We start from the raw sequence: 27,933 nt of genomic DNA on the forward strand, positions 1-27,933 counted from the left end.
CAGCTTTACGCTAAGCTAAAATGCTATTTCTAGCCATTTTACATGCACATGTTACCAGGCACGATCATATTTTTTTATCAAGAAAATTCACGTTGGTATTTTTCAAATTTTCTAGTAAGATCTTTGATATTAGGGCAAAGATCATCCATAATAATTTTTTTATTGTTTTCCTGTAAAAATATCTAAAAATCATTAAAAAAAGATCAATTTGATTTATCTTGTTTTAGGAACAACACTGCATAAGATATTTAGGTTTTTCAGGGAATGTATTTTTAACATGTGTATTTTGTCGTACTGTACTGGCAGAGTTTTTATAGTCAAAACAAGTGAAAAAAATCTACCAGTGCTGAAGAAGTAATCCAAAGTATTTAGAATACGTTACTGACCTTGAATAATCTAAATGAATACGTTACAAATGACATTTTACAGCATGTATTCTGTAATCTGTAGTGGAATCCATTTCAAAAGTAACCCTCCCAACCCTGTGCATACTGCCCACTGTACAAGCCTCTGGAGGCAGTGTTATGATCTGGGGTTGCTTCAGTTGGTCAGGTCTAGGCTCAGCAACATTATGCGGCAATAAAATGAAATCAGCTGACTACCTGAATTTACTGAATGACCAGGTTATCCCATCAATGGATTTTATCTTCCTTGACAACACGGGCATATTCCAGGACGACAATACCAAGATTCATCAGACTCAAATTGTGAAAGAGCGGTTCAGGGAGCATGAGGAATCATTTTCACACATGAATTGGCCACCACAAAAATTAATTTCGACTTGTCCCTCCTTTGAGACAAAAAAAATGTGGGTTCCAGTGAGGCACTTTTTTTGGAATATTCCTTTGTGTCCAAATATTTTTTGGGGCCACTGTATATTCTTGTAAAATCCACAAGAATCAAACTCTTTTATAAGGTTTTGAAATGTGTCTTATAGCTGTATGTCTTCTAGATATATTTTGTACTTTTTCTAAAAATGTGTGCTGGAAAAAGAAATGTATGCTATGTTATTCAATTACCTTATATCCGAAAGTGTTACTTTCAGTGGTATGAAGTTTATACACATACGGCGATACTCTGTACGGCTACTGACAGACCATTCCAGAAAGTCCCTCTTATTTTAGTGTTGATTTACCTCCATGGAAACCACTCAAATGCTTTCTTAAACAGCAAGAAAAGGCCTTCCCACAAAAGTGTTTTGTAGAAATGAAACATATCAAGTGATAAAGTGAATCAGAGATTTTTGCTTTTAAAGGCTCAGCAGTCTGTATTATTCTAAATGTTTGAGGGTCAGGATAAGCTCAGAGTAGCTTGAAGAACATTCTAAAAACAATGACAAGAACAAGTCAGGACTAGATGTGAACCAGTAAAAAAAGTGCATATATATATATATATATATATATATATATATATATATATATATATATATATATGCACTTTTTTAACTGATTAACACCTAAGGCACATTCACATTTATGATTTAACACTTTTGTTAATCAGCTCAATAAAGTAGTTTCCATTGGACATTATCAGTCAATTATTTGGACAACAACTAATTCTTTATTATATAACTACTAATTTTGACATTTTAGAATAATAGAAAAGTCATTAAAACTATATAATAACCCAAATGGAAGTATGGGAATTGTGTAGTAAACAAAAAGTGTACACTACTAATAAAAACTCCTGGGAATCTTTTCCATCACTGTCTTCTACATTTAATATATATATATATATATATATATATATATATATATATATATATATATATATTGTAGTATGACTTATAATAATCATTCCATTTCTACTCCTGTTGCACCCTGAGAAGGGTACACGCTCCAGATAAGGTATTTGCAAAGAGTCTAGCATGCCAGATTTCAACAACAACTTTCTGTTTCGATGAGGTTTTGCTGTAGCCATGGTCATGCTATTCCCTTTTACCTCACCACAACATTAATGCCAAATTATCACTACTAATACATTTCTCTACCAGTGTACAAATATGTTGACTAAATATGGATTGGAATATAGTCTATTTGTGTATCCTCCGCCAGACCAGCAACAGAACAGTTGCTACAGAAATTAACAAGCCATGATTTCATTCAGTGGTAATGGTGTAGTGCTTACACTGAGTAATGTTTCAATGTTTTGAAAGACCACAGAGCAGGAAAATAATTTTTCTTGTTGTTCGTCAGCAATAACTTTTATTGTCAGCCAACATCTTATTGCAATGATATCAATGATCCCTGTTTTAAAATGTATTTTTCTGAAATCACATTAAATGTCGATCTGTAGAAAAAAAGGGAGAATATTTTATGATAACCGATCTCTGTTTTGTTTTATTTAGTGCATGTACAGAATCCACTTTGCTATATTATGAGTCAACCCTTGAGCAGCCTGAGGAGGCAACCGACTATGTACTCAAAACAAGCCAGCGAGCCCGACCTAAACTCTACCGATTACCTAGTGTAGATCTACAGTCCTCATCTGCAGACAGTGCAACCACTGCCACCTCAAGGTATGTATCACCTCCCCCCCTCTCTCTTTCTGTTTCAAAATTGTTACCAATACATATAAGGAGGGTTGTGTGTTTTTGTGTAATTATAGCTTGGGGGGGTTCTGTCATTACCACTTATGAGGCAGGTGACTCTATTATGTTTGTGAGCTAATCTGTCCAGGATGTTAAAGCACACACACACACACACAGCTGTGGGTGGTTACTATAACCCTGTGGTGACAGACAGACATTCTTTTCCAGAGCCTTCTGCTCAGTGCAAATCACACACAGGCAAAGCACATCGACAGCAAATGCAACACTTCAAAGAGCATTCATCTCTCATGCTTTACCCAAATAGTCAGACTGCATTAAGTCATAACACCTTACAAATTACATTCATAATATATGGTGGATCATTTGCTTAGGCAAGCATCACTATTACTGTTGCTCATGCAAAGGGTTAGGTTAGGATTAGGGTTAGAAGATTAGGATTAGGGATTCAAACAAACCCCTAACCCTAGATATTAAACTTCGGTGCATAACTCATCCTGCACTATTCGTGCACTTAACACATCAAATGGCGCGGCTTGGTGGTGTGCCATTACCACCAGGGCTTGACATTATATTTTTGTCTCACCGGCCACTGTGGCTAGTGGTATTCCAAAGTCACTAGCCTCTCAGCATTTACAAAATCCCCCACCCCACAAAAAGGGATAAAAGCATGCATTTGTTTGGACATTTTATTTGAACAAGAATTTTATGAGTTTAACAGGACACAGGCCTAATGATTTAAGTCACTTAGAACAGGTTAGAACAGGTTAGAACAGTTAGAACAGGAGTAGGAAAGAACAGGAGGGAAACTTTGTCAATAATTTGTCCATTTGTTAATGGAAGTCCAGATTTTAACCCCTTTAACCATTCTATATTGTATTTGCCTTCATGAATGTTTACCATTGTTCTTCCATTGTCTAACAGTGGCATTTGTAATAATAAGGCCATAACTACAAGTCAGACCATGGGTGGCTCCACATTACTGTGGTTAGGCTAATGTAGATAGTCTTTCTAAAAATGAAACTATAATGTAATTTTATGAAAAACTAATAGCCTAAACTACAACTTTCACTTTAAATAATTCCATGGAGTACAAAAGATTAAACTCATTCACCAATCACTTTCATTGCATCTTTGACCATATATGGAAGAAAGAGAGTCCTTCGGGTTTGGATAAAGATAAAGGTGAGTGAATGATGACAGAATAATTATTATTAATAAAAAAATGAGTCTTATAGATTTGCCCTAATCGATTTAATATGCATGTATACGTTCGAATCCAGGGCGTGCTGAGTGACTCCAGTCAGGCTTCCTAAGCAACCAATTGGCCCGGTTGCTAGGGTGAGTAGAGTCACGTTGGGTTAACCTCCTCGTGGTCACTATAATGTGCTTCTCGCTCTCGGTGGGGTGCTTGGTGGGTTGTGCGTGGATGCCGTGGAGAATAGCATGAGCCTCCACATGCGCTAGGTCTCCGTGGTAACGCGCTCAACAAGCGTGATAAGATGCATGGATTGACGGTCTCAGACGCGAAGGCAACTGAGATTCGTCCTCCACCACCTGGATTGAGGCGAGTCACTACGCCACCATGAGGACCTAGAGCGCATTGGAAATTGGGCATTCCAGATTGGGGAGATAAGGGGAGAAAATCACAATTGTACCAGTTACTAGTGTTACAGTAAAACATTTTAGTTTGGATGACAATGTGTATTTTATGCATGGTACACAGTTGTTGTGCTTTTTTATCTTTTCTTTTTTTACCTCAGTGCTGTTTATAATGTCAGGGCTGTCTAGCAGTTTGAGAGGTTCCTCCACATAGTGTTTTAAAGAAGATTCTCAGTAGAATTCAAACAGGTCATATAGGTTCTGTGTTCTCTGCTGGCCACCGTGATATCCAGTGAAGTCTGATTGAATCACGCAAGTTTGCTCTGCTCTGTTCTGCGCTTATAGAGCTGTTCAGCTGTAACGTCAATTTGTAGGTGAACCCAGAAGTATAATTCGGCATGGGTTCCCTCAAGATTTTCCTATGGGTTTTTATAATGGGGTTTTTCAACTTAATGAGTAAAATAAGGTCTGTGGTAAATATTACTTGACGATGTGTGGACGTTTTGTTCTATACCATAAATTATTCACTTCTGTACATCAAACGTGAATTTTGAAGATGTATTTAATTGCATAATTGTTTTGTTTTTTGAACTCACGGTGGCTTCAAAATTCACATTTGAGGTATGAAAGTGTATAATTTATGTTGGAAATGGAAATAAAAATAGTAATAGCAATATACAATATAAAATATAATAAAATAAACATTCAACAAGACATTACTGAACATAAAAAATACTGTTACAGATGTACATAGGTAACCCTTTATTATGTTGAGCAACTATTTCTTGATTTATTATTTGTTTGTACTGAAAATATAAATCATATTTTTATATAGAACTGGGTAAAAATGCAGTTTATTTCCAAGATAACTCGACACCATTCAAAATGTCATGTGACAGCAATGTAGCATACTACAGTTTGAAATGTCTGTTGTTGAATTTTGCTTTAAATACTATTGTTATAGAATAAACTAAGTATATACTATAATTCGTAGTAAGCAATGAGCAGTTTGCTAGCATTCCATTCTTAAGACATCATTAGATAAGGAACTCCTTTTTTATACATTTATAATGACATTTATAAGTGCTAATGAATAAAAAGTAAAGCAAGGCACATTAAAAAATTGAAATGAAAAAACAAACAAACAAACAAACAAAAAAGAACAAAGCGGGGTCATCTTCGAACAAACCGGTTCCTATATAATCCTTGAAAATTGGCAGGCTTGTCTATTTTTCATTCATATTTATAAATAACATTTCCATAAAATAAGGTTTTGTCTTCATGCACTTGTCTACAAACATGCATTTATGAATAAAAATATTACCGAGAACCAACATTACATTTATGAAAAATTTTGCCTTCTTGTCATCCAACAACATTCCAGATACAGTATGGTTTCTATAAAATGTTGGTTGTGATCGGACCTTTGTTTCCAGCCAATAAAGCATATCTTCACAGAAAATATTTGAGTGCATACAGTAAAAGAAAAGAAGCATTACAGCACTTTTTGAGATTAGTAAAGGAGACTTGGGTAAAGTGGGATAACAGTTCCCCATTGTGGTTAAACACGTAAATTACAACCATCTGTCTCATTCAGTCTCTTTTAACTAACCAAAAATATGTTTCCTCTTCTGCCAGTGAGCACACCCAGCGCACTGAGCTCTACTCCCGCCAGGGCACCAATGACACCATCGAGGCAGGTGTGAGTGAACGGGAACAAAGAGACCGCCCTGACAAACTCTGGACCACCACTTCAGATCTACCAGCACCCTCAGCAGACTACCACTGTGCTAGCAAGGGCCAGATGCCTCAGGGAGCCACAGCCAGTGCAGACTGGGACAGCATACTCGCTGTCGAGCAGGTGGGGTGGTCTCAGGGTGGAGGTGGTACAGATATTCCCCCATCATACAGTAAAGCCACAGGGCTGGATTCGGTGTGTGAAACGACAGGTCACGCTGAGGAGAGGAGATTGAGGATTGCCACACCTGATGAGAGGTCAGGCTATCATGCCGCTGGAGCTCTGCCGTCAATGAGCCAACAACTGACAGCCAGTGAGCTGCTGCGGAGCAGGTGAGGCCTCTTTGAGGATCTGCTTATAAGATATGGATTTCTTTAGTGTTTCTTCAATTTGCACAAACTTGTAACTCAAGTTCATGCTGTCACTAAAGCAAAAGCAAATACAAAATATTGAAATCCATGCTAATTTTACAATTAAAATTTGCATTCAAAGTGTTATGCTGATTTATCTAATTTGTAATTAAAGAAATGGCCTTAGGCTTTTGAACCCCACTGTAAATCGACGTTTTATGACAAAATATATGTCATAACTGCACAATGCCATAATTGACCAATCAGACGCATTCCAGAGAGCCAAGTAATAATGAAAGTTATTAGAAATTGTAATCAGAATTGATTCATAAATCATGAGTGATGATTATATGCATCAACTTATTTTATAGAACTAAATGCCACCTTATGTTCTACGATAACGTTGTGTTCTGTCCATCAGGATGTTCTATGACGAGGAGCTTGAGGAATCAGAACATTTCTACAGGTCTCAACCGCAGTTCCTACAGCTCTGCTATGCTCTCTATAATATGTTGGTGGCTCATTCTGAGATGGTGTGCTATCTGGTCATTATCCTCAATCACATGATCTCAGCGTCTATGGCCACGCTGGTGCTGCCCATCCTTATATTCCTCTGGGCCATGCTCTCTGTGCCTCGACCCAGCAAACGCTTCTGGATGACGGCCATTGTCTATACCGAGGTATCAAATTTATTATCCAGTCTACTCTGACCGAAAAACATTTCATAACCTTTAGAATTAAACTGGCTGCTTTTGCTACTGCACCTTTAAGACTTCGGTATGTGAATAAATATATATAAAAAAAAATGTTATCCCCTTTTCTCCCAATTTAGAATGCCCAATTCCCACTACTTAGTAGGTCCTCGTGGTGGCGTGGTTACTCACCTCAATCCGGGTGGCGGAGGACAAGTCCCAGTTGCCTCCGCTTCTGAGACCGTCAATCTGCGCATCTTATAACGTGGCTCTTTTGCGCATGACACTGCGGAGACTCCCAGCATGTGGAGGCTCATGCTATTCTCCGCGATCCACGCACAACTTACCACACGCCCTATTGAGAGCGAGTACACCTAATCGCGACCACGATGAGGTTACCCCATGTGACTCTACCCTCCCTAGCAACTGAGCCAATTTGGTTGCTTAGGAGACCTGGCTGGAGTCACTCAGCACACCCTGGATTCGAACTCACGACTCCAGGGGTGGTAGTCAGCGTCAATACTCGCTGAGCTGCCCAGGCCCCCAAATGTATAAATGTAATTTTTTTTTTTTTTTTTTTTTTTTTTTACTGTTGAAATTAAACTGGCTGATTTTAGGCTTCGGTATGTGAATACATTCATTTTATTTTATTTATGACCTTAAGAATTAAACTGGCTGCTTTTGCTACTGCACATTTAAGACTTCGGTATGTGAATGACTTTCTGCTTACCGGCATATTTCACACCATTGTTTATCAGAAAGCAAAGTTGCTAAATAATGAATTGGTGTTGATATGTAAAAAAAAAAAAAATTATAGTCATATGTTACTGCACTCATGGCTGTGAAGTCAGTTTTTGTTCATGTGACCTTTTACATGTTAATTAGTAAGTACTTGGTTGATTAGATCATATTCACCACCTACAAATAACCTATAACGATTCATCTAAATAAAATGCCATTGAGTGAAAGTAGTGTTTAGCTGCTTCAGTCAGAAATAAAGTCACTCATGTTTGATTTGCAAAACAATTTTTAACAAACCACAAGTGTTGATACATTTTCCACAAATATAATGTGTTCTACAGAATATCGCTTTGCTCTTTCTCAACACAATCTATTTCTTATTTTTTACTGCGCACAGGTCACCATTGTGATAAAATACTTCTTCCAGTTTGGCTTCTTCCCATTTAACCAGAACATTGAGCTGGATAAATCCAAACCGTTCCACCCACCCAATATAATCGGTGTGGAGAAGAAAGAGGGTTACGTCCATTACGATCTGGTTCAGCTACTCGCTCTGTTCTTCCATCGATCCATTCTGAAGGTAGATAAATACAGAGTGAATAGCTTATTGTGTCTTCATACAATGTGAATGTATATTTGAGTACTGGCAGCAATGTCCTCCAGTTTGACATGCTAAAAAACTAAAACTATTTAAGCATTTACTCTTTTTCTATTTCCTTGATAATTATTATACTATATGCAATTATTATAACTTCATGTTTAATGAGTGACTGCATGAAATATTATATATAAATGGTAAAAAATCATTTGTCACACAACATGACTATTTAAGTAAAGTGTAAAAGGCTCAAATGCGATTTATACCGGTAGAATATACTGTAGCATCTACACTAAATGCTCCCCCTTATACATTAATATAATCTTAAACTAAAATCTTGATGTTTTTTTTTTTGTTTTTTTTTTTCATGATTTGTCAACTCATATCCCATACCCATATCTTGCTAAATGCTGTTTATCTTATTGTGGATTTCTTAATACCAGCAAGTGTATTGCAGTTATACAAATTTTATATTATTATAATGAATATTTAAAGCAAATATTCAGGGTTTATTCAGTGAATATTCAGTTTTAATGTGAAAGAAAACATGTACTCAAGCAAACATAATACAGGCTCCTGTAGCTGTATTGAACCATGTGTATTTATCAATTATCATTTTCATCACATATTTTTTGTAATCTTACTTATCTGCTTCCTCCTCAGTGTCACGGTCTGTGGGATGAAGACCAGCCCAGGTCAGGTGTTAAAACTGCAAGCTCTGCCAACGTTGAATCAGACAGTGAAGAGAAAGCACATCCCCGCTCAGAAAAGAGTCCAGTTGTCCATGATGCATCACCTGTGTCTCCACACATACGGCTGCCCAGGAAACACATGAACACAAACTCTGCTGTCAGACGCCACAGCTCCAATGCAGGATCCAACATCTCTCAATGCTCTGGCCACTCTAAAGCAGGTAAAATACCACACTACACCTTACTAACATGCAAAGTAAGTTCTGTTTCTTACTCAATAACAAAACTGGTCCAAGTCTATCCTAACCTTCTTGCTTGTATGCATAGATGTTTAACAACTGTCTGTGTTCATGTCTCTCCACAGGCAGTACGGGCACCAGGGCAAGTGTGCGTCGTGGCGGCAGCTTACTGAGTGTTCAACAGAAAAGTCGCAAGGAACTAATTTTGGAAAAGTTGAGAGAACAGCTCATCAAAGCAAAGCGATATGCTGTTAAAACGTAAGATTCCTTTTAAAGCCACTTAGGCAAAACAACTGCTCTATTCATCTCATTTACTGCTGGAAATCTGTATGATTTTCTTCTGTCTATGCTGCTTTTCTCAATGGAGGAAACTCCAAACAAACAAACAAACAAAAAGCACCACAGAGTACCATAAAAGTATTCCATATCACTTGTACAATATATTCCAAGTCATCTGAAGCCATATAATGGCTTTGTGTGAGGAACAGACTGAAATTTAATAGATATTCTCTGAAAATCTTCCCCACAACCAAAGTTCTCAAATCTCAAATCTCATTCGTGCTTGAGCACATTGAAAACTTGTTCCCAACTTCAACAACTTACCAGCAGATGCTGGATAGTTTGATCACATGCGTTTCTATTGTTACAGGATTCTAGAGATCTACGTTCCGATTCGCCAGTTCTTCTACAACCTGATCCATCCAGAGTACAGTGCTGTGACTGACGTTTATGTGCTCATGTTCCTGGCCGACACTGTCGACTTCATCATCATTGTCTTCGGATTCTGGGCCTTCGGGGTTTGTAGTTTTTTTAGTCTGTTGTGGCTCAAGCACATGGCGGATTACAACATTATTTTGTTTGAATAAAAAAACAGTTAAAATCATGTGTTGAACCTAAATATAATAATATCATTTTATGTCTTTGTGCGCTTTCCATCCAGAAATACTCTGCTGCTGCTGACATCACTTCCTCCCTGTCAGAAGACCAGGTACCTGAGGCATTTCTGGTGATGGTATTGATCCAGTTTGGTACCATGGTAGTAGACCGTGCACTCTATCTGAGGAAAACCGTTATGGGAAAGGTCATCTTTCAGGTCATCCTAGTCTTCGGCATTCACTTTTGGATGTTCTTCATTCTGCCTGGAGTTACTGAGAGGTATAGCACAATACAGCAACAATATGTTAATTATGGAGTAGAGGTTAGGATTTTAGGGTAAGGGTTGGGGATGGTTTAGAGTTTGGGTTAGGGGTGTAGGGGTGAGGGATTTGAGGAAGGGTTGCTTAAGGTTTAGAGGTTAGGGGTAGGGTTTAGGGGTAGAGTTAGGGTTTAGTGTAAGGGTTAGAGGTAAAGTTAACAGTGTAACTACATATGTGTTTAAATGCAGGTACATTAAATGTAAGTATAATGCAACAACACGTATGTACATAATAAGTACATTGTACTAAAACATTTGATACAAAGTAGTTAAAGACACCTAATAGAAAGTGGGTCCCATTTTGTTCCTGATGATCCATTAGGCAGAATTCAAGAATGTGCCAAACAGCATCTTGTCGGGAATCTGACCCTTTGTACTAAGGATTAAACATTGTCAGTATTAAAACTTTGGACCCCACTGCATCTGATCACTTTCTTTGAGGTTTGAAGTTTTCTAATATATATTTTACTTTCTTTGCAAGGCGTTTCAGCCAGAACACTGTTGCCCAGCTCTGGTATTTTGTAAAGTGCATCTACTTCGGCCTGTCAGCCTATCAGATCCGCTGTGGCTACCCCACCCGTGTGCTGGGCAACTTCCTGACCAAGAGCTATAATTACGTTAATCTCTTCCTCTTCCAAGGGTAAGGAACTAAGCTAAACTCCATATTAAAATCTGTTCCGACCACTTTTACATCTGAAGAGCTTATCTCTGATGCTATGATCACAGAGCTTTTAGAAGATATCAAAGTCACACTTCCCATAAAAAGGACTAATTACTGACCACAAATCCTTTATTTTCATTTCTGTGATTCAGAGAGGAATATCAAAGATCATTGTGTATCAAAAATGGCTAAGTCATGATAATGTGTATTATCCATGATTACTGGAACAGCTCCACTTCATCTAGAGAAAAAAAAAATACACTTTGTGTTAGTATAATTATTTGCAGATTTACCACAGAAGTATTTTGAAGATTAGTTGATCTAACAATAATGGCTGTTAATGACTGCTTTTAATAGTCATTATTAAACAGAAAGAACATCTGGCTCTAAAAACTTGATTGGATTAACCACGTTTTATTTTAAAAACTGACAATAAATGAATTGTATAATGCACAAAGTTGCTAAAGAGCCTATAGTTAGGCTAATTAATTATTTATTGTGATTATTAATATTAATGGTAACACTTTACAATAAGGTTCCAATTGTTAACATTATTTAATAACATTAGTTAACATGAACTAACAATGAGCATTTATTAATCTTAGTTCATGTAAATTTTAACATATAATAATAATAAATGTTTTTAAATTAAAAGTCGTATATGTTAACATTAGTTAATGCACTATGAACTAACAATGAACAGTTGTATTACCTAATGCATTAACTAATGTTGACGAATGGAACATTATTGTTACCGTATTAAAAACATATTTATTGAACATATTTATATTTTATCCTATTGCAGTTGCCTTCATTTATTAAAGCGTTACACTGATTTTACCATGGTTAAGGAGGCATTAGGCACACCGCCACATGTAATGCCAGAAAATGTCAAGTTTTTTCTGTTTTTGGTAATGGCGAAATACCTATTGGTTATTAACAGAGTTTATTTGTTTCTGGTTTCTCAGAAGTACTCAACAGAATTTTGCATTGTTGAATCATTTTGCAGATTCCGGTTGGTTCCGTTCCTGACGGAGCTGCGAGCAGTGATGGACTGGGTGTGGACAGACACGACTCTCAGTCTGTCCAGCTGGATCTGTGTGGAGGACATCTATGCTCACATCTTTGTGCTCAAGTGCTGGAGGGAGTCTGAGAAAGTGAGACCAATTTCTTCTAAGGAAATGCTGATAAAGCTCTGTATTTATTGTATATAAATGTGTCAAAAAAAAGTGTCAGGGATTCCATCTCTACAATCCTGTTCCATCATTCTGGAAGGTTTTACAAAATTTCAAAATCAAATTTTGAAGTTATTGTTTTGGAAAACAATGCTTACAGCATGGTGTGTTCAATTTGATGAAGTAATAAAATATGATTTGTTCTGTGTATGTGTCATCAGAGGTATCCTCAGCCGCGAGGGCAGAAGAAGAAGAAGGTTGTGAAGTATGGAATGGGTGGTATGATCGTGATGCTTCTCATCTGTATCGTCTGGTTTCCTCTGCTCTTCATGTCTCTGGTCAAATCAGTGGCTGGTGTCGTCAACAAACCCCTGGACGTGTCAGTCACCATAACACTGGGCGGCTTTCAGGTACTATTAACATTTACCATTAAAGGGATAGTTCACCCAAAATTGAAAATTCTCTCATCATTTACTCACCCTCATGCCATCCCAGATGTGTATGACTTTCTTTCTTCTGCTGAACACAAATGAAGATTTTTAGAAGAATATTTCAGCTCAAGTGACCGCAAGTGAATTGTGACCAAAACTTTGAAGCTCCAAAAAGGCAGCATAAACGTAATCCATATAACTCCAGTGGTTTAATCCATGTCTTCAGAAGTGATCCAATCGATTTAGCATGAAAACAAACCAAAATGTAACTTCTTGTTCACTTTAGATCTTGACATCAGCAGTTTTCTTTGCGATCATGATTTCAAGCTCAATTACCCTTCCCAGCACCATCAAGTGCTCTGCGCATGCATCAAGCACTAGGAAGTGTAATCAAGCTTGAAATCATGATCATGCCTAGAAACTGCAATGGCAAGATATACAGTAAAACATTAGTTACATTTTGGTCTGTTCTCACCCAAAATCGATTGGATCACTTCTGAAGACATGGATTTAACCACTGGAGTTATATGGATTGTTCTTATGCTGCCTTTATGTGCTTTTTGGAGCCTCAAAGTTTTAGTCACCATTTACTTGCGTTGTATGGACCTGCAGTGCTGAGATATCCTTCTAAAAATCTTTGTTTGTGTTCAGCAGAAGACAGAAAGGGATGGCATGAGGGTGAGTAAATGATTGAAATTGTGGATGGGTATCCTTTAAGAGCTGGTTATAGGAAGGTGTGATTGATCTGTGTTTCAGTTCAGATGTTTCTGAATCTTTTCATTGTTTGCTTTTTAGCCCATCTTCACTATGAGTGCACAGCAGAATCAACTGAAAGACATCACTGAAGCAGATTTCCTGGCGTTTATGAATTCATACAATTACATTCCTGTAAGTCCACTCTCAATATAAATATAACTATAAGTACTATGGCATTGATCTTGTATTGATATAATCATATTCATATCTAGTATCAGTATTTCTGTGTTTTTGTAAAATGAATTATATTGTGGTCACTGCTGTTTTTACCATGGTTAAGGCAGCAGAGTTGTGCAAAATTCAGAATTTCAGTATTAACTCCCATTCAGTTCATGAGTTTGAATTGGCCACGCCCCACAGGAAGTTCAACTGGAATGATAGGAAGTGGAATTTACTGAATTGCAATTCAAAGAAATTCAAGTCACACTACACACATTTTGTGACAAATAATTATGTTATTATTTTAAGTATGCCTATTTGCCTAGGTAGAATTAAATTTTTTAACATACAGTATAGACATAACATCTCTCTATCAATAATAATAATAATAATAAATTAAATTAACATAGCCATCAAAAGATTTTTTGTCCACAAATTTTTGTGAACAATTTTACAATTTTAAAATTCACAATTTTAATCTATTGACTGTTTAATACATTGAGCAAACTAGAGCAAACCTGGAAATAAAGTGTTCTTTTACCATGGTCCATAAAATGAAAATGTATTAAATATAGTGAAATAAATGAAATAATTTCTATAGGTGGCATTTTAAACATTGTTACATTTTATTATATTTATTATTGATTATGAATACTGTAAAAAGTTATGTGTTTGTAAAACTGAAAGAAATTAAGTTTGCATTACTTTGTTAAATTAATCTACTTCATTTTTAAGTAAATTAACTGAACTTCAAATGTCAACCTGCCATGACTTTTACATATTAGCTATACATATTACACTAACTTTACATATTTAACAATTACATATTTAAATTAAGTCATTAAGTAAATTGTTATGCATATGATAACATGTTTCATGTTACACTGAAAAATCGAATTCATTATTAAAAAAATAAACTTAAAAACAGTCATATGAATTTCTTTGATTTTTTATTCAATTTTAATTCTACTTCTGTAAAAAACCCAAAGCCTCTCATGGCTTATTGCTTTATCATATTTAACATATGGGTCTTCCAATTTCAACATAGTTTATTTGTAGGAGCATCTAATGAACAAGACAGCTCACTTTATAGTTGTTTTGTGGTGTAAACCATAGTACAATCTCTCTCTCTCCCTCAGAGTGCAATGCAATTTCTGGAGGCATACACTGCAGAGGATGTGACCGTGGCAGAGCTGGAAGGAAGTTCAAACTCTCTGTGGACTATCAGCCCTCCCAGCAGGAAGAATCTAATGGACGTCCTGAGCAAAGAGGACCAGTTTCCTGTTACTATGTCCTGGAGCATCCAAAGGTACAGTTATGGCATGTGGCACATGTTACCAGCTACCTGGACATGGGTCATTTCAATTTAATTCACTGAAATCAAAACATTAAATTATCAAAAATTGTTATTATCCATAAACCTTTTTTCTCTCTTCTGTAGGAATCTGAGTCTGGGAGCAAAGGCTGAATTTGCAGTGGACAAACATGTCACATATCTGGATATGAATACTAGACAAGAGCTAATAGCATTGCTCAATGGAACCAGAAATAAAGCTGTGTAAGTAAATAGTGAAAATTATGATTTAAATAATACATTTTGAATACTTCGATGACTACATAGTTATTGTCTTTGACTACTTTCCCATTCACAGGGTAATAGAGAAAGTATTTCCCTGCTTCATTCGAGCACCAAGTGACTCAAATGCCAAACCAATAGATCAGCTTTATAGAGGTAATGTTGAATCTAGACAATATTGCTTATAATATCACCTTAAACCTTCATAAATGAAGAACTATTAATCGAGTTGCATCAGACAAAACAAATATTGAACATGTTAAAAGTGAAACTCTGTCCTGCACTACAGTGGATGGCTATAAGAGCATTCTGCTGGACTTGGAGAGGTCTCATAATGGCAGTAAGGAGATCCAGGAGTGGTGGATTGTGGACCAGCCATCGGCAGGGAAGGTCCAGATGAGATCAGTGGCAAAGTTAGAGAAGAAGAGAGAAGCCGGACTGCAGCTTTACGTCTTTAGTGATAAAGTCAGTCCTCCCAGTCTGAGCTTCCTGGCAGGTTACGGGTAAGTGACAACTTTTACTATCCAAAACTAATCATGTTACTAACTAATCATTTTCTGTTTTAGACTGATTTTTGTGCTAATTTTGGCACTGTAGGTGGAGAACTACCAAATTTGTGGACAGGGAGGGATTTTTTTCTTTTTTCTAAAATAATTATTATCACAATTATTTTAGGTTCCCTCGCAATAGCGGTATCCATCCCTTACGAACATTAACCATATTTTAACCAGGTATAAAATATTTTTTTGTTCCGGCTCCGGCGTTCCGCAGCCTCCTTTCCAAATGGTAACCAGTTAAAATGCAATAAAAGAACGGTTAATAAAGTTCTTTTTAAAATGACAGTACTCTGTGCTAAGGGTGGGTTAAATACCAGTTGAGTTGCCAGATCTCGCGATAGAAACAAGTGATCTGAATTGGAAAAACAAGCCCAAAATATGTGGCTTGCCTCAACAAAAGTAAGCGAAAATTAATCGATCCAATTTTTTCCTGTTATTGGGGATTGATCAGCATTAAAAAGTATACTTTGGTCAGACAAGAACGCTGAGCGTGATGCAAATCTCATCATCAGCAGTGCGTGAGCACTGAACGCGCACAGCCTGATTTTTCTAACGGGGCGTCTTTGAACAAGCAGAATGCGCATGTGAGTTATTTGCACTAATTAGTGGGTCCACAAGGTGACAACACTCACATTTGAGCCGTTACTGTCACAAAGAAGCGCTAGAAGATATAATCGCTGCTAAACATCAGGAGATGAAGGTAAAAATGACAACATTAGATGTGCAAGTCAAGAGCGCATGTGTGAGGAGGTCTGGAGTTACCTGCATTTGTAGAACTCGAGTCTGAAGGAATATAAAGACATTTTTATGGGTTTAAACTCCTGAAGAGAAAGTCAAGTGTCTCATAGCAGTCGTAGCACGCACACGCCTGTGTATGCGCACAGTTATGTGGAGTATACTTTGACAGGCTCACGTTCGACTGTACGCAGGGTGGTGGGTTAGCAAACTGGGTTGGTTGTGACATCATCACAACGACATTACACAGTCAATATGGCCAATTTATACCAGATCAGCTTTCAAAAAATCACGGTGACTGACTAGTTATTTATCTACATACATAGTTCAAATGTTGATGTAAGCTAACAGAAGAGATTCAAATCTACTTTCATGCCAGTGGCACAGAGAGAGAGACTGGCATACATTTGTCATTATATTCACAGTTCACATGATGAGGCAGCTGTCTTCGGTTTCAGATACTTCTTGAACACTGTTGGTTCAACTGCATGCTCATGGTCCCTCTTTTTTAATGTGTCTATTAAATCGTTTGACAGTCTTTTATTGTTTGTGTCTGCATTCATTCAATGTTACATAAGCACAATATGCCCTGTGTTTTATACAGTTTTTAAAGCAGCATATTATATTCGACATTGTCTGACTTGAAGAGGTAAGGGTTAAAGTTATTTCCTCATCCCCAATAATAGGATAAAAAGCAAGATTTGTTAATTATCCTACTTTGTCTAATGCTGCTGACTTTATGACTGATCTTTGATATCAATCTTGTCTTACTGTGGATTAAGACAAATTTCCCTCTTGAAAGAAGAATAACATTTAACCGACATAGGTTTTAAAACATCGTTATTTTAATCTATAAGCTTGATAACATTGTGCAAACAGTAAATGGTCATTCTATGACTATCATATAAGTCATATCATGCAAGTTATAACTACTTACATGACAAACGGAACATCTCCTTATGGTTCAACACGTGTCTAAAACAACACAGTATTACAGTGACAACTAGCCAGCGTGCCCTCATCCATTTTCATTCATTTCTTGCTTGTTTTATTCATGTTCCGGGGCTTTCGTAGATCAGTGGTTAGATGGACCGATTAGACGTCTGCATATTTTCACTTTTCTTAGTGCAAAGGGCAAAATAGCACGTTTAGCTATTTAAATTAATACCAGATGCTAAAACTACATTGAATTATAGTCCTTTCCAGGATTATACTTTAAAGTCTGTTGTTGTTTATGCTTGAGGACTTTCTATTGGCTGTTGTCATTGCATAATTATTGAGGTACGTCTTTGCAGGTTTTGGGGACTGTTTGGGGGTGTTATTAATTAACATTTAAAAGTTACTGGGGGTTATAGTTATGTTTTAAGTTCCTTTAATGTTATGTCATTTTATGTTATGAAATGGGTTTATTTTTTAGTTACCCTGGGTGAGATTAGTGTTCCTTTTGAAAATATTTTACTCTTGGTTGCTACTAGGCATTCCCAACACTATCTCAACTTACCCCAGGAGAACCAATCTAGCAAGTAGTCTACATGTTTAATACTAAACATCAAGTATCCAAAATGGTTTACCAGACTGTACCACAAGAGTGGTTGTAGAAATATACATTTTACACCTTGTTGTTTTTTTTTGTTGTTGTTTTTTTGCAGTATAATGGGCCTGTATGCATCTGTGGTTTTGGTAATCGGGAAATTTGTCCGCGAGTTCTTCAGCGGCATCTCGCACTCCATCATGTTCGAAGAGCTTCCTTGCGTGGACCGCATCCTCAAACTCTGCACCGACATCTTCCTCGTGCGGGAGACGGGCGAGCTGGAGCTTGAGGAAGACCTGTATGCCAAACTGATCTTCCTTTACCGTTCTCCAGAGACCATGATCAAATGGACAAGGGAAAAGACCAAATGAGCCTCTTGAGATGGTTGGAAAACCAGGAAAAGAGATCCATAGGAAGGATGCTCCTCAAGCAGTGCTTCCAGGAGGGAGTGTCTATGAAATTAGTGCTCTTTCAAGACTGTGACAACCTCCTTGCAAGACGATCTACTGCCTACTACAATGTGACCTACAGGAGAACTAGCTGTTGTACAGTATCAAAGTATCCTGTTCTTACCTGAATCGGAGGTTGTTTAGATTTTGAGAAGCTGCCAGGAAGATGCAACTGATGCTGGGAGGCTCAAATGGGAGATTTGTTAATCGTGCGTTGTGCAATTATACTGTCCTGGTAGCTGGCTGTAAACTTGAACAAAGGCAGTGACTGAAAGACACTAGCCACTTTTTCTTTAGAGAAAACTGGACCCAGTGCTTGGGTTCTCCAAGACTATATAACATTAAAAATGGAATTATGATCTAATCTATACTGATTTTTAGCTGAGGACTAAGGAGTTCTCAGGAAAAGACTATACTCGTATCAGGACATTTAAAGTTGCCTCTCGCTCACGCGTAAGAGAGCAGCTCAACAGAGCAAATCTTTACTGTTAAGTCAATGCTCTGTGTTGAGGGCTATGTGATGTAATTGTGGATCAACATCATGAGCATAAAGCACATTTTGGAAACCTGCTGTCTTTGATCATTGTGTGTACCCTTCCATTGAACATTACATAAATGGTTTTTAAAAGGAATATTCCAGGTTCAATCCAAGTTAATCTCAATCAACAGCATTTGTGGGATAATATTGAATACCACAAAAATTAATTTTGACGTGCCCCTCCTTTTCTTAAAAAAAAAAAAACAAAAAAAAAATCTGGGTTACAGCGAGTCACTTACAATGAAAGTAAATGTTTAGAAATGCATCCAAAGTCATCCACAACAGTTCATTTTCATATCCATACTATTTTTGATATAAAAGTATTTGTATATCCAAAATATTTAGTGCATACCATCGTCAGCATAAAATTCAGTTACAAAAGCAAAAATTACTCATTTTATTCAGTCTTTAATAGTATTTGCAGCCCATGCATTCACAATCATATTTTCGAGTCTCCATTCATAACATGTATTTAATTATTCAGACAATATTAAGGCATTTCATGCATTTGTGTGAGAAGTCCTGCTTATTTTTTTTTTTTTATTTCTTTCACTGACATTTAGTAGAATTTATATGAGAAGAATTACAATATAGGAAAGAATCAGTTGTTAAATAAAATTACTGTGAATGAGTCTAAATAATATTGAAATTACAAACACAATGCAAATACAATCCCTTTTTTAGGATAAAGCAGGCACTGTTTTTCAATTTCCAGCATATAGATGTAAAGAAATTACCATCATATATACTTGTAATTATAATGATAACTTCTGTAGTATTCAGCACTATATACATCAGCCCTAATTTAACTGTATATAATAAGACTCCGCTTTTTGATTCAACCATAAAAGGTCCCATTCAACATTTAAGGTAATTTTATTTAGTGCACGAACATATCACCAGTATCAACTGAACAATCTCAGATTTGTGTTTGCCTGAAAATGCTCTAGAAAGTTAATAAATGAGTTTATAGGAAAACCCAAATAAATAATCATTTAGTTGCATAAAAGTGTTGCTTCTATGTTGTGAGACCTCTATATGGATGCTGTAAAGCATCGTTTTGTTTTTTCTTCTCAGTTTGACATTTTCTCTCCTTAATGGTTTAGAAAACATCTTAAAACACAAATATCTCCAGTCCAGGTATATAATATTTCAAGATCATCAGCATACAACAGAATCATGCTAACACCTTCATGAAGGAGTCACAGGCATTAGATACTGAAAATGTTTAAGATGCAAAGTATTTGGTTTAGCAGCTCTGAGCTACTGAATCTGTCCTCCTGTAAGTGTCCAGGATCAGATGTTTAACAGAGTCCTCCAGCATACTCATCCTCCTCTTCCTCTGGCTTAGCGGCTTCAGCAGTCACACCAGCATCTCCACTGGCCACAGCAGCAGGTTTCTTCTTCCCTCCTCCAGGCACTCTCAGGCTGATGGCGAGCTTTGCATACTGAAGAACAGGTAAGAGAAACACAGTACGATGCAGAGGTAACCCATCATAACAGAGGTCATTTTGTAGTATTAAAGGTACAGTAGCAAAAAGTGTTCAATTCTAATTTCAAATCTGGAAAGTGGTGGTGGGGGTCTAAATTGGGGAATTTCGTCCCTATAAATACTGAGGGATGGACAACAAGCAAAGGTACTGAGGGGACTGTAGGTCTGCATCACAGCATTACAGAAATGGTTTTGTTTGTAATGTCATACCTGACATTTTCTTAAAAGGGTGAGTCAAAAGCACAGGAGACAGAGAAAAGGTTAGATGGACTAACTGAAACCCTGAAAAAAGATATAGTCTAACTAAACCAGCTTAGGCAAAAAGCAAAACAAATGACACTTTCCATGAATGAATAATTTTAAACATAAAGATACAAAAATGCCAGAATGGCTAACAGAGTTTAAAGTAACAGGGTTACAGATTTATCTTAAATTAATCAATCATTCAGTAGGGTTTAGTTGAATTATATTTCCTTTAATTAAAGAAAAATATTTCATTATTTCTTATAACAGGATTGAACAGTAAATGTACAGCCATTTGGGCTACATCCACAGTAATACGTTTTTGTCTGAAAAAGCATTCATTTCGTTATGTTCTGGCCTTCCGTCTACACTGAGACGGCATTTTTATCTAGCGAAATCTGAGCTTTTCAAAAATACTCTCCCAAGTGGATAAATTTGAAAACGCTGTCTTCACGTTGTAGTGGCCAGGGAAAACAGAGATGACGTATTTGTTGTCATGTGATGCAGTCATGTGATCCATGCAACCCAAAACAATTTAGCCCATGGCTAACCATGTTGTAGCAGCGTTGTTGTGCCTGATATTCACTTTGATAGCATTGTTAAAGATAAATGTTACTTTGCACAACCTTCAAATTGCATTCATTCAAAGGTGACGGGAAGTTTACTCAGAATTGCTGTCTGGCGGCGGAACAAAAGGACAATCGCATTTCATACCGTACAAGGAAATGCAGGGCCGCACTTACGTTTTGCGTCCGCATGCGCAGTGAGGGAATTTAAGTGTTTTCGCACGTTTCAGTGTGACCAAGCAACTTTTGGAAAACATTTGAAAACGGCAGTGTGGACAGAGCATTGAATTATTTAAAATGCCAATGGTAGCTGGAAGAAATGAGTCCTTAAGTCTTTTTGTCCTACATGTTGGCGGATTATATCTGTGGCCAGATGGAAGCAACTTAAACTCCTTGGACAGGGGGTGGCTAGAATCATCCAAAATTGACTGGGCCTTCTTTAAAACCCTGACCTTGTACAGATGAGTCAGGTTATTCAAGGACGTGCCTGCAGTTTTTACTGCACACTTTAACAATACCCTGCAATCTGTTTCTATATTTAAGGTTAAGTGACCCATACCGGCTGAAAAAAGAAAACGTAAGGACAGAGGCAAGGCGTTTGGCATCTCAAACGAGGTTTATATTATGTGTTATCTTGTTTGTATTGTGGCAGTTTTGAGGTGAAATGTACACTGTGTGGTGCTAAAAGAGAGTTAAATGTTCTCCAAAACAACTGAGGTTAAGGTTAATGCTCTATCGAGTTTTACATCAACAAAACAAACCTCCCTGCCCTAAACCTAACCAACAGTGTCATAAAAAGCAAATGTGACCACATAATTTTGTGGTGCTTCTATAACACTTTTGGCTAGCTGTCGACTCACAAGCTCTGCTGGATTAGTACCCTGGTCCTTTGTCTCAAGTGTGAACTTGAACAAGCTTTTAAATGTAGATTGTTATGTAATGCAAATATTAAAACGCATCACCTCATCAAGTCATTAGACATCATAAGATAGCATTGTGTGAGAACAGGGTGAAAAGTAAGTGTTTATAAACTGATAATTTGTCATTTTACTTGTGATTTGTGAAAAGCAAAGAAAAGTCATTGTTGTTGTAGCGCCTGTAGTGTTCATTTCACAAGGAAAATGTTGCGATATGTACAACAAGCCATGTAAAAATCTATTTTCAAACATGTACAGTTGAAGTCAGAAGTTTACATACACCTTAGCCAAATACATTTAAACTCAGTTTTTCTCAATTCCTGACATTTAATCGTAGAAAACATTCCCTGTCTTAGGTCAGTTAGGATCACTACTTTATTTTAAGAATGTGAAATGTCAGAATAATAGTAGAGAGAATTATTTATTTCAGCTTTTATTTCTTTCATCACATTCCCAGTGGGTCAGAAGTTTACATACACTTTGTTAGTATTTGGTAGCATTGCCTTTAAATTGTTTAACTTGGGTCAAACGTGTGGATAGCCTTCCACAAGCTTCTCACAATAAGTTGCTGGAATTTTGTCCCATTCCTGCAGACAGAACTGGTGTAACTGAGTCAGGTTTGTAGGTCTCCTTACTCGCACATGCTTTTTCAGTTCTGCCCACAAATTTTCAATCGGATAGAGGTCAGGGCTTTGTGATGGACACTCCAATACCTTGACTTTGTTATCCTTAAGCCATTTTGCCTTTTTGCCAAAACTATAGTTTGCTAATATGAAATCTGTGGAGTGGTTAAAAAATGAGTTTTAATGACTTCAACGTAAGTGTACATAAACTTCTGACTTCAACTGTAGGTACAGAAACATGATTCTATAAGACCAAGTTGTAATTTTATGTTAGATAATAGTTTATCTAACATATCTAATAGTTCTCACCACAAAGTACATTGTGTTTGTGCCTGTATTGCTTTAAAAAACAAAATAACAGGACACCCATTTGTGGAAAGTGTCACATATAATGGAAGACTTACATCATTGTCCATATACTTTAGCAGTGGTGAATTACACACACGATACACCAGATCTTCATCCTGCTCATCGTAACCCTGCAGAAGCTGCTCCATCGCAACACAGTCTTCACTTCCACTGAAGCCTGGGATACTGTAGCTCTCTCGCACACACTTCTCTGCCGCCACATAGTCTCCTCTGTGTAGATGGACCAGCACTTGTGCGATTGTTTTCTGGAGGAAAAAGACAACGTAGTTACTTGCGGCAACACATCTGTAATTGTGAATGCTATAAAGCTCAATATTTTAAATTATCGCCGATACTGTGACACACCTTAAAACAAGTCGGATAATTTTCTATTTCTTTATACATGCTCTTCTCCTTTTGAAGTGATACTGCTGCTTCGTCAAACCTGAAATCAGTAAAGACGTGAGGAAAGCATCGATTAACCAGAGAAATACAGATATTGAGACAAAATTGAAAAATAAGTAATAAGCAATAATTACTTCCGCTGTCGAACAAGAAGTCTTGACACTTTGCCCACAAGTTCCACCGCTTGCCGTAGTCGATCCTCATTCTGAGAAAAGAAAAATGTAACAAATTTCAAATTGCTGGTCTGATCAGATTTAACCCTTTAAGCTTTGAAGGTGTTTTTTAAGATTTCCTGTTTCAGTGGCATGCCCAAAATTAAAGGCTTATAACTCTAAAAAAAAAAAAAAAAAAATTATTATGATATAGATTATGACTCTCAACCTAAGAAACTACTGAAAATCACAAAAAACAAAAAAACAAAAAATAAAATTAAAAATGAACTTTTTTCCTTATTTTTCTGATTTGACATTATATTTCTTAGGGTGTAAATAAAGTAGTTCCCAATCATGTAACCTGTCAAATACAACAATGACTAAAGGTATGCTCTCTCTCAAAAGCATGCAGGCATGAGTAATGAGATCTCAAACAGTTACATTCTGTGTCATTTGAGCCATCATTGAGTCTGTGTAATGTACTTGGCGCCATCTATTGGTGGCCATATGTAATTAGAGTGAATGCTCATCTCTGCCCATATTTGGATGATTTCCACCTCTGGTTGCAGTGATCTGAATCCTCATACGATTGGTTTAGCGTTCCATGAGGATGGACAACGCACTACATCATTTCCGATAAAGTCATCTGATCCAGAAAAGCTAACGTGTTTTTAGCCAGATAGCACATTATATGCTTTGTGCACATTGTGCTTTATGTGGATTATCTAATGATCTATGCATTCGATTATGTTGTGTGTAGACTCTTTTTAATGGGAATCCCCTCCTTTAAGTAATAGTATATGATATTTTATGTTCATGAAGTTACATGTAACATGTATGACAAAGACATATACTTAGCTATTACTCGCTATATTTTTGTCCGTGAGTAAAACAAATAGACTGGTAGTATTCTACTCTCTGAGAGCTTTCCAATGACATATGACATATGGCTATTTGATCAGTTTTATGTTTTTACCAATTAAAATAATACGTAAAGTGCAAAATTATTAATAAATGATCAAAGCGGAAAACTTCTGATTTGTCTATTTCAAAGCACAGTTTTAGTCATTATGCCTATATGCATTGTAAAGAACAGCTTCTAAGCTTTAAAACAATACCTATTTTGTGTTTGTCAAGACTGTAGTTATTATATTTTGATAATTATTTTTTTCTAGACTGGCCCAATCCGAGCTTAAAAGTTAAGATATATTTGGTCAAATGACCATGTAAGTTCAAAATAAATTTTTGATGGAACTACTACGTCCTAGATGCAACACATTAGCTGTAGATTTAAACATCAGCTCACCTCAAACACAGATGCAGCTTGCTGGTACAAGTGAACAGCTTTAGATAAATCCAGTGGTTCTATCAACCTGCAAATGAGAGAACATTTGTCAAGTTTTGTATGTTAGGCACAGCCTAATTTGTGCTGAACAAGATTAACAGGTGCCTTCTTGCCAAAATGACTCCTAACATTTTGTTTATAGAATACGGGGTAACAAATAATGAGCTCTGTCATATCGGCAGATTGTAGATAGACGTTTCAAGCACGTACTTTCCTGCTCTGTCGAGGGCCATGGCTGCAGTGTCTGGTGTGCCGTTTTCAACATACATCATACTGGCTTTCTCTATGTACTGCACTCCCTCAGGTAGTCTCTGCATATCCTGTAAAGAGGCAAAAATACACAAAGCTATCATCTAGCTTCAGAAAAACTGAAATATATAATGCATCAGTCATATGGACTAGTTTTATGGCATTTTTGAAGCTTGACAGACCCAATCCCATCCACTTTCATTGTATGAAAAAGAGCAGATATTCTGAGATAATAGATATTCTGCCTAACATCTGCTTTAGTGTTTCAGGGAAAAAAGAAGAAGAAGAAAGAACAGGCTTGTAATGACATGAGGGTGAGTAAATGATAACAGAATTTACATTTTAGGGTGAATTTTTAAGAGCAGGGATAAAAAATAAATAAAACAAAATAAAAAAAATTACAGAAAGAGGGTGAAAGCTCATATAAATCATGTGGATGATTACATTTGTCCTCCCCGATTTTGATTTCGAGCTTTATTATAAATAATTCAGACACAGCATTTTGCCCAATTCTTTCCCTGGTAAAGTCAAACATCTTTATGTGAGGAAAACATACAAAAACCATTCACAAGTATATAAAAAGTAGCATTCCAGCAAGCACTCACTTTCAGCATCATGCCTGCTTGCTCGAGGGCCCTGCATATAAAAACAAAGGTTTACAATAAGCAGCACATTCATAGCCAATAGCATTTTAAAACTAGATCTCTGAAATAACAAATGCATATACTCACTTGGCAGCATGGAAAAGACTAGACAATGAGTCAAGGACAAAGAAAAGCAATGATGCAGTCTCATTTTCAGACTAAAATAATGGAGGCTGATGTTTGACAAGCAAAACAAGATGATGTCATCAATATGTGACTGAAGAAGTATAGATTTAACAATGAGAAAAGGATACGTTCTGTTATTGGTGTGCGCTTCGGCCTCCTGCAAATATGCATCTTTCGCCTGCTCCAATTGTTTGGCGTTTTTGAAGGCAACAGCTGGAGACAAGAGAGATTATAAATCAATCAATCATAACACTTAACCAGTCTGTTTATGTTGTATGCTTTGAATATAAAGAGGCTGTTTTTAGGAGTGATCCTCACCTGCTTTAGCATATTCTGATGCAGCACTGTCATAATCCGGCTTCCACTTCATAAAGCTTGTCTTTAAACTTAATTGTGCAAAATATCATCAGTTAGTTCCCTTTTTTTTTTTTTTTTTTCCATACATAGGCATTCTTGCTACTTTAATTGAATACCCCTGATGTTGCCATTAACGTTAAAGTTCCAAGAAGTCCGGTCTCTACATTTCCTTCCCAGTAAAGACAATAACTTACATGGTGTCAGTAGTCAGTATACTGTAGCTATGAAATGACATAAGAAATGCTTAATCAGTTTTATGAAATAGTTTTTATAATTTACAAGTTGGCAGCAATAGTACTTCTAAATCATAAAGACAAAACAGTCTCTTCAAAATTAGGCAAGGATTATGACATTTGGGCCCTGGTTTTGCTGAACATGAAGTTCACTTTGCTTCATACGTGTTTTAGCGAAAGATGCCAGTATCTATATTGCTGCTCACTGTATTTTTCTGCTACGGCCCGATGCACGCGATTGGATAGGACGCAGAATACGTCACGAAACTAATTTGCATAAACACGCGCGATTGGATAGGACACGGCCCCGGCTAGACACAGAGAGAGGCTGCGCTGCACTTGGGAAACGGCACATAGTCGATCATTTTTGAAAGCTGTCTGAAATGTATTTACTGACTTCGATATCGTTAAGTTTGGTGCTGTTCAGTCCGTATTGACCCTTCGCTGGGTCCGGACACGGACCGCGGTCCGCCATTTGAGTATGACTAATGCTAGAGCATTGTAAACATGGAAAACAAGGAATATATATTTTTGTTTGTTTGTTTTAAAACCACATGTCGATAATGAAAGTATATGAATGTGTGTATTACCTGATATTTGTGTAAAGAACGTTTTTTTTGCTGTTAAAATAAACTGAAATTTGAAGTAAACCCCATTGAGGAGGCTACATATTCAAGTAGCTTGTAGCATTACTTACTACTTTTCAGCCTTGGCGATGTGCTCGTGAGCTTCATTGATTTTCTGTGCCATGGTTTTAAATCAGCTTTTTAAACATGAACGATTAATATAAATGCCTCTGGTTGTTGCTTCTCAAACGCTGCTCCGTCGACTGTCACTTGATGATGATGACGATACTGTACTTCCGGGTTAGTACGTCGTTTGTGAACGTAACCAGAGCCCTTCTAACAATAGAGCCTTCAAGCTTTACATAAAATAGCAAAATACATTCTATTGGGGGTAAACTGACGAGGAAAAAGACGCCGTTCTTTTTGAATAGATGTTTATGCAGGAGATTGTTTATTACGCTGAATAATCCATTTGAAATAAATTTCGTGTTGACTTTACTATGATAAAATTGCTGTTTTATAAGAGGACGCGGAAATTTTTGCGACAGGTAGGTGTCAGTTTACGGTTTTCACCATTAGTTTATATGGTATCCACAAACGCTGACTTGTTGTCGTAACACGCTAGTTGACCGTTACGCTCTCGCCTATGGTTAAAGCGCGGATGTTGTTTTCTCTATAATAAAATCATCTCTGAACGTGTCCAA

The 27,933-nt window shown here is 36.9% G+C and overlaps 2 protein-coding genes across 2 annotated transcripts in view; one reads left to right on the forward strand and one right to left on the reverse strand.

Annotated features, from left to right (window-relative positions):
- Positions 1 to 18,991, forward strand: part of LOC127431508 (piezo-type mechanosensitive ion channel component 2-like) — a 167,758-nt gene extending 148,767 nt beyond the window's left edge. The window contains exons 37-53 of the mRNA XM_051681948.1: positions 2,348 to 2,518; positions 5,789 to 6,220; positions 6,660 to 6,918; positions 8,069 to 8,251; positions 8,933 to 9,182; positions 9,326 to 9,458; positions 9,850 to 9,997; positions 10,141 to 10,355; positions 10,877 to 11,035; positions 12,066 to 12,213; positions 12,453 to 12,641; positions 13,458 to 13,550; positions 14,717 to 14,886; positions 15,019 to 15,135; positions 15,230 to 15,309; positions 15,443 to 15,656; positions 18,095 to 18,991. Of these exons, the coding sequence (XP_051537908.1) occupies positions 2,348 to 2,518; positions 5,789 to 6,220; positions 6,660 to 6,918; positions 8,069 to 8,251; positions 8,933 to 9,182; positions 9,326 to 9,458; positions 9,850 to 9,997; positions 10,141 to 10,355; positions 10,877 to 11,035; positions 12,066 to 12,213; positions 12,453 to 12,641; positions 13,458 to 13,550; positions 14,717 to 14,886; positions 15,019 to 15,135; positions 15,230 to 15,309; positions 15,443 to 15,656; positions 18,095 to 18,347 (3,214 nt within the window). The 3' untranslated portion in view covers positions 18,348 to 18,991. The remainder of the gene's footprint in view (positions 1 to 2,347; positions 2,519 to 5,788; positions 6,221 to 6,659; positions 6,919 to 8,068; positions 8,252 to 8,932; positions 9,183 to 9,325; positions 9,459 to 9,849; positions 9,998 to 10,140; positions 10,356 to 10,876; positions 11,036 to 12,065; positions 12,214 to 12,452; positions 12,642 to 13,457; positions 13,551 to 14,716; positions 14,887 to 15,018; positions 15,136 to 15,229; positions 15,310 to 15,442; positions 15,657 to 18,094) is intronic.
- A 364-nt stretch (positions 18,992 to 19,355) lies between these two features.
- On the reverse strand, positions 19,356 to 27,509 carry napga (N-ethylmaleimide-sensitive factor attachment protein, gamma a). The gene is made up of 11 exons (XM_051681953.1): positions 27,361 to 27,509; positions 26,392 to 26,459; positions 26,202 to 26,286; positions 26,035 to 26,052; positions 25,909 to 25,939; positions 25,265 to 25,374; positions 25,016 to 25,082; positions 23,692 to 23,762; positions 23,519 to 23,597; positions 23,209 to 23,418; positions 19,356 to 20,411 (listed from the first exon to the last, which is right to left on the reverse strand). Exons 1-11 carry the CDS (start codon positions 27,411 to 27,413, stop codon positions 20,268 to 20,270), a joined length of 936 nt encoding a protein of 311 aa, XP_051537913.1. The 5' UTR covers positions 27,414 to 27,509; the 3' UTR covers positions 19,356 to 20,267.
- Positions 27,510 to 27,933: the final 424 nt, after the last annotated feature.

This window comes from Myxocyprinus asiaticus, chromosome 41 (assembly GCF_019703515.2).
Source record: "Myxocyprinus asiaticus isolate MX2 ecotype Aquarium Trade chromosome 41, UBuf_Myxa_2, whole genome shotgun sequence".
NCBI lineage: Eukaryota > Metazoa > Chordata > Actinopteri > Cypriniformes > Catostomidae > Myxocyprinus > Myxocyprinus asiaticus.

Excerpts from the sequence above, each read along its gene's own strand:
- napga (XM_051681953.1), bottom strand. The coding sequence starts at position 27,413 with ATGGCACAGAAAATCAATGAAGCTCACGAGCACATCGCCAAGGCTGAA. Across the intron at positions 26,460-27,360 it reads ATCGCCAAGGCTGAAAAGTA|TTTAAAGACAAGCTTTATGA; the intron begins GTAAGTAATGCT and ends TGCACAATTAAG. Across the intron at positions 25,083-25,264 it reads GCCCTCGACAGAGCAGGAAA|GTTGATAGAACCACTGGATT; the intron begins GTACGTGCTTGA and ends TCTCATTTGCAG.